Source organism: Nannospalax galili, unplaced genomic scaffold, assembly GCF_000622305.1.
Source record: "Nannospalax galili isolate Female #2095 unplaced genomic scaffold, S.galili_v1.0 scaffold578, whole genome shotgun sequence".
In the NCBI taxonomy this organism is placed as follows: domain Eukaryota; kingdom Metazoa; phylum Chordata; class Mammalia; order Rodentia; family Spalacidae; genus Nannospalax; species Nannospalax galili.
In genome coordinates, this window is record NW_008342282.1 from 389,453 (window position 1) to 396,585 (window position 7,133).

Genomic DNA, 7,133 nt, shown 5'->3' on the forward strand with positions numbered 1-7,133 from the left:
CGGCTGCTGCCAGGCCCCGGAGCAGCCCCCGCCGCCTCTCTGCCCTGCGCCCGCCTCCCCCGTCTCCGAGTGTGCCCCCGTGGAGGCCACCGGCGAGTCTGTCCGAGCCGGGGGCACCGCCCCCTCGTCCGCCCAGCAGCAGCCAGAAAGAGGCGACGTGGACTGTCAGGAGCCCCCCGAAAACCCCTGCGACTGCCCCAGGGAGCCGTCCCCCGAAACCCCAGACATCAACCAGCTGCCGCCGTCCATCCTGCTTAAGGTGGGTCTGGGCGAGAGGCGCAGGGATGCTCGCTTGACCCCGGCCCCCGCCTCCGAGGCTTTCTCTCTCCTCCCACTGTGCGCGGAAGAGGGGGGTTCCCTGGCAGCCGGGGGACGGCCGAAGGGGAGACTAGGAAGCCAGTAAGGCCTCTCTCTCTGTGGTCTGCTTTTGACGTAGAAAAACTTGGAGTCTACTGAATGCCTTGTAGTAGCTTAGGTCTGTTACCCACTATTCAGGGCTCATTGATTACATTGCCAGCCCTTGATATAGAAACTATTTAGTCTGTGGGATAGATATATACATACTGGAGCAATTTCTATATATCTAGTGGGTAAAGACTTTGCATACTGCCATTTGAAAGTTTGCAGACAGTGTTTTAAGGTTGGATAGCTGCCACTTAGTGTCAGTAGTTTTCATTAGGCATGTCCCACGATCAGCCACTGTACCAAAGCTTTATATACATTACCTCATGTATTGCTCCAATTCATGCTGTGATGTAAAGACTGTCAATAATTATTGTATCTAAAAGGAAACTGACATTTCACAGTTTGGGTTTGGAAAGCTTGCACTTATATTAAGCCAGACTGAAGTCGTTCCTCTTCTGAGGCTAACAGTCTAGTTGGGCTTGAAGTGGTTGAGTGACTTAAGTTCAAGGTCACACCCATAATCTAAAGGGCAAATTTTGGTCTTGAAATAGGGAATTTAGGCCAGGTTGACTTGAAAAAACAAAACAAAACCCCGTTGTTTATGCCGTGTCGTTTTTCTGTCCTATATCTTTACCTTTATGTGAAAACATGCAGAGTTGAAGTGCCCAGTGGGAACTTTGTGGCACTTACAGTTACTAAGTAAAATTTCCCCACTTTGCCAGTCCTAGTGGCAAACTTTGTGATAGTTTGTGCTATTAACGTCTTGTTTTTCCTTATCTCCTCACTTTGTTCCCGTACCTCTCATTCTGGAGTTTAATAAATGCAAACTTGGTTTTTCAGTGTGGATGATGTTTAAATAAGACTAGCTAGAAATGACCTTCCTGAAAATTTGGCTTTTACTGTTACTAAAGTAACTCATGAATTACAATTGTTACTGTATATCAGTATACCTTGTTTGATTAGACTTTTTGCATATTTATAATTCTGTGTTTGGATCTGTTTTACTGTGACATCGATGTTCTTGTGAACGGAAAGTTTTACATTTCCTTGTGTCAAAATGTATTGATTTAACTATTACAGAGGTGTATTTTTGGAGGAGCAATTGCTTACTCTGTGTGTGCAGGGGAGCATTTTAGAGCAGAGGAAACATTCTCAAGTCTTTCAAGTCACTGGATGGCATGGATAAATAAAATATCAACAACTATTTGGTATAGAAGTTTTATTGCAATCTTATTCTTTGGCAAGTAAGACTGTAGAAACAAAAACTAGATAACTTCCTCTTTCTACCTAAATCCTTTTTTCATGAAGTAAAGGACATATTTATCCTTTCTGGGGGGTCTCACTATGTAGCCCAGGCTGACCTCAAACTCTGGGTCTTCTTGCTTCAGTATCCTGAGTGCTGGAATTACAGGTGCATACCACCATGCTAGTTAGGAACATTTTAAATTTTAAAAGAGAAAGGACTCTCACAATAAAGGGAAATTCTGTTGGATAAATTTATCTACTACATTGTTCTTTGCTTTACATTTTTGCCACGAATTGTTGGAAACCTGGTCTAAGAGATATTTGGGACTTGTGTTGGAGTACTTGGACATAATGTGTAGATTCTTATTCCTTGTATTAAAAGCTTGAATAAAGAGTCACAGTTTGAGTCTCATGTCCTAGTGGTATTCCAAGTGAAGTGAGGTGAACTGGGATAAACTGAAAGATTTTCAGTGTCTGCGAACCCAAGTAGAACTCATGAGACAGGTTCCGTGCGCAAAGAGCTCATTGGTCTGTTTCCCCTAAGTTCAGAGTAGTACTCAGTAAATGAATGAATGAATGAATGAATGAATGGTCAGAGTCTGGCTGGGCTGTGGGTGAGTAGGCCATGCTGAGAAGTTATGTTTGACTGGGGGTACTGTTTGAATCACAGTAGAGCTGTGGGATGCTGAAAGAGTTCTGACTCAGCCTTTAGAACAAGAGGTGTTTGGCTTAGAGAAGACTAAGGAAGCTATGACATTCCTTATTATTAGAAAGGTTATTGTAATAGGCACAGATCCATTGCCCACATTGAAAATATTCTTAGAAATTAGAACCTCTCCCATAATAGGTTAGGAATTGTATTTTTGTTTTAGTAGATTACTATAATTATTTTAAAAAAATGGGAGGATAGAGGAAGAGTTTAGGAAAGAAATCTTAGGAAATGTGATTTAAAGACTGTTTTGGGGGAAAGCTAATGTACCTGCCTAATTATTTACAGGTGTTGGGAAGACACTAAACTCTGATGCTTCAAGGGTGATTTGTGTTCAGTATCAATGAAGTTGCTTCTGTTTTATTTACTTACTACAAGTGATAATTATTCCTTCCTTTAAAACATTCAAGTTGCTGGCAAAGGCAGAGTTTGCTTCTCTTCAGCCCTACCCTGCCAGTGATTTCCCAGAGGTAGATTAACTGCTGTTAACATTGAAATGGTTTTCCTGGATCTGCACCATCCAGTACTTTAGCCACTGGCTATATGTTTATACGAGTTCAAATTAAGTAGGACTTAAAATTCAGTTTCTCAACTATGAGAACCAGATTTCAGAAATCATAGTCACATGTCATTAGCAGACTGTAGCACACTGCAGATATAGGTCATTTCCATCATGCAGAAAGAGCCATGCATGCATACATGTGTTCCCCCGCCCCCCAAAATGGCATTAAAATGACCATGTACTATAATTTTTGTGGTTTGGAGCTTTTTCCTTGTTAGCATTTGGTTTTCTTCATTTTTAATTGCTGCTAAGTAGCCCATGGTATTAGATTGCATTTTTCTGTTAAGAGATGTTTAAAATTTTACTTTCGTGACCAGAACAATCTTATTGGTGTTACCTGTGCACATGGTCATAATTTCTAGGATGCTATCAAGTGAAATCGCAAAGTTAAAGAGTATGTACTTGACATTTTAGAGGTCTTTGGTAACAATTAGTGCTCTCTAAAAAAAAATGAGTTCTTTCTTGAAATTGTAAGCATTACTGGAAATCATAGTCATGTAACTTAAGAACAGGAAGAGAATTGCTGAGATCATTTAGTCAAGCTCTCACCTCCAGGCATAGAGAAAAAATGTCTTACTCTGAGACATTTTAGTGAATGTCAGACCCTGGGCTGGATCTCTTCATCATACTAAGAGGCCTGAATGCTCTCTCAGGGAATTTAGAAAGGGATTCTGGGATTGTGGAGGGCTTGCTCCAGACAACACCTAAACCATTGAGTCAGAAGCTGATTTTGTAATTAGTCTGTAGGGTTGAGTTGTGGACTTTATAAGAAATTTGAGAAGTAGAATTGACTCTTCAAAGGTCAGTTCTAGGAGTAGCATTTTTTCTTAGAGTACTTTGTACTTGTTACATGAGGTCTTTGGATATTGGATTGCTGTGGGTCAAACTAGCCTCTCTGATTTTGCTACTTATTGCCTTTACAACTTTAAGATATTATACCTACTGAAATCATGAATAGATTTTTAAATAATGAAGTCACTAATCAGGAATTTTCCTTATGTTTTTTCCATTTGCATTAGTATCTTGAAAGGTACATTGAAATCTGAGACGTGTTGTGTGCTTTATGTTTCATTTATTTTCTTGTTCTTGGTCAGCAAAACTGTTCCTTTCTAAAATGCATTGGGGTGGGAGAATGTAAATCGATCATCATCATTAGAAGATCATCTATCTCCACAGTAGTTCACTCTGATGTCCCTGTAGATATTCAGTCTTTGTTTTGATCTGTTGCCAGCAGGTTGCTTTAGTGCTCAAGGAAGAGTTTTATTAAAAGTATGTTCTGGTGAAAAATCTTAGGGAAGCTTTAGTTGGCTGTTGAAATGGAAGGTTTTTTTAGGCAGTCTGGTTTACCGTATTTCCTTGCCGAAGGGTGCTAAGTGGTCTTGGTTAAATTAATTAGACTGCCAAAAAGTGAGGTTTGTTTATTTGTCAGTTAAGAATCTGTCAGTTGTGGTCTCTTGTAATAAAAATTGTTGGAGGGGGTGGGGGGTGGTAAACCTTGAGTCTTTGTCAACTTGGAGTTTCAGGTAGTATAAATGACAGAGCGAGGAAGTGAAAGAGAATATGGAAATACCTCACATTAGCATAATAGATTCTAAAGAAGTTGCTTAAATTTGCCCAGATAATCTTCTTTTATGCTTATCACCCCCCTGTTAAATTCTTTTTCATGCAGATAAGTGAAACTAATCTAGAGCCATCTTGTTTTAGTCAGTGATATGTGGATTATAACAATCATTCTACTTTTACAAGAGAAAAAACTGAAGAAATACTAGCCAAAGGCAGACTTGCTTCCAATGAGGTGCTGCTCAGTTCCAGTGAGCATGTAAAGGAACAAACTGGCTCTTTAAAACCATGAGTCCAGGCCAGTGAGATGGCTCAGCCAGGACAGGGGCTTATCGCTAAGCCCTGGACCCACATGGTAGGTTGTCCTCTAACCTCCACTCATAAGTACACACACATACACAGATGAAGTGTAAACAAACAAGCAAATAGTCATTTAAAGTTACATTAACAACTTAGTCTCCCAAAATCTTTTATTTTCTCATCTGTAAAATGAGAGGGATGAGCATAGAAAAGAAATATCCATAAGACTTGAGCTAGAGAAACCTTTGCTGCATGAAGAGTTTAGTGAATCCTTTCTAGAGGAAAAAAACCCCCAGTTTTTGGGGCTCTAGAATTAAATATTGGGAAGCATTTATTATTAGCAGAGTCTGATAGTGAGCCTCAGGAGGAATAATGGAATTCTACAGCATTCTTATGTAGCACCTTACTATGATCTTCCCTAGCACCCTTCACAGAAACTGGAAAATCAGCACTGCTGCAAGAAGTCTAACTCAGCTAGGCACAATAAATAGAACGTGATAGGAGAGAAAACAAGAAAACCCTCACAGGTCCTAGCCCGAGGTTGTGGTGCCAGTTGGAATGAGTGGGAGACTAGCCATAAAGAACAAGTAGATCCTGAAAATTAACCATTGAGGATCATCTCTCCACACATCCTGGATTATTATAAAACTGTGTACATATGAGGGACTGGCAGGGAGCAGTAGTCAAAGTAGATGTAGGAATTGGTAAGCCTTGCCTTATGTGGTGGAACATCTGTCATTCCAGCAGTTGGAAGGCAAAGGCAGGGGGATGACACACTGGAGGCTTAACATGATCAAGACCCTGTCCCAAGAACACAACAAAAGACAACCTGGCTAAGCTTTGAATATTCCCTTTCTAACCCATACTCAGATTGATGAGCAGGCTGGAGGTATTTGTTCTGGCTAAGCTTTGAATATTCCCTTTCTAACCCATACTCAGATTGATGAGCAGGCTGGAGGTATTTGAACAAACTTTTGCCAAATAACAACCTGAAACTGAGTTATTTAAACACAATGACTTCCCCAGGAAGCCAAGCTAAAACATACAAATGAGAAGAAGCACAGCCTAGCACAGATACTTGTACTGTAGAAAGCAGAATTTCCAGTTACAGACTAGACAAGTTAAAAGTAAAAGGCTCAGAGAAATTGAGTTTTCTCATTGTTACAGTGTCACCTGAAATGTTTAGTTTGAAACAATTTTAGAAGTTTGTAGAGGGTATAAAAGAAGTCATACATACTGAGGGAAAAGAAAACAGTTAATGGAAGCTGACTCTAAGTGGGTACAAAGACTTCAAAAGGAATATTGTAAATATAAAAAAGAAAGGAACTATTGAAATAATTGTAGGAGAATATAGGCACCACCTATATTGGTTGACCCAACTAGTGGAAAATCTCAATAAGGAAGTACAAGTTATAAAAAAAGTTCTTTTCGATGCTGTTGTGATTAGAAATGGTTTCTTAATTTTATCTTTAGCTTACTCATTGCTAGTAAAAACCTTTGCTTGTGGGGCTGGAGAGATGGCTCAGTGGTTAAGAGCACTGGCTGCTTCTGTGGAGGACCCAGGTTCGGTTCTCAGCACCCACATAACATTTAACAACTGTCTGTAACTCCAGTTCCAGGGGATCTGACACCCTTTTCTGACCTCCACAGGACATTGCATGACATGGGTGCACTCACATACATGCAGGCAAAACACTCATACATATAAAAATAATTAAAAAATCACATTTGCTTGTTAGCCTCAAAATTATTTTTGTGTTTAATCTTCTCAATGGTTTATTGTATACAACATCATGAATCTGTGAGTAGAAAACTTTCTCATTTATGTGGATGTATATCTGTGTCTATGTTGTGTGTGCGACATGTGTGCAGTTGCTCATCAAGGTCAGGAGAGGGCATCAGATATTCTGGAGCGCCTGGAGCTGGTGTTAAAGATGGTTATGAACTTTTGTTAAACGCTTTTCATGCTGAGCCATTGCTCCAGCCCAAGTAGAATGTTTTAATTCTTTCCAGAACAGACACCTTTTATTTCTTTTCCTTAATTTGGCCTGGTCAGAAGCTCCAGTAGAATGTTGCATGGGTGGTAACATGCATCCTTGTCTCAGTCTGATCTTGGAGAAAATCTTCCAATCTTTAATTGACAGGCTGAAAAAATGCTCTTTTATTTCTAGATTTTTGGAATGTTTTAATCAAGAAATTGTGTCATTTTGGTAAATGCCTTTTTGGTACAGTTTAGCTGATCAGGTTTTGGTTAGTTTTCATTTTGATTTTATTGATGTGTATTATGTGTATTTTTTCACATGTTGGCTTACCCTTAACATTCTTAGGATAAATCTCGTTTGTCTATGGCAT

The 7,133-nt window shown here is 39.8% G+C and overlaps 1 protein-coding gene across 1 annotated transcript in view; it reads left to right on the forward strand.

Annotated features, from left to right (window-relative positions):
* The window catches only part of Fbxl17 (F-box and leucine rich repeat protein 17), a 479,631-nt gene that overhangs the window by 840 nt on the left and 471,658 nt on the right, over positions 1-7,133 (forward strand). The window contains 1 exon segment of the mRNA XM_029565884.1: positions 1-259. This exon segment is cut by the window's left edge and continues 21 nt beyond it. Coding sequence (XP_029421744.1) covers positions 1-259 — 259 coding nt within the window.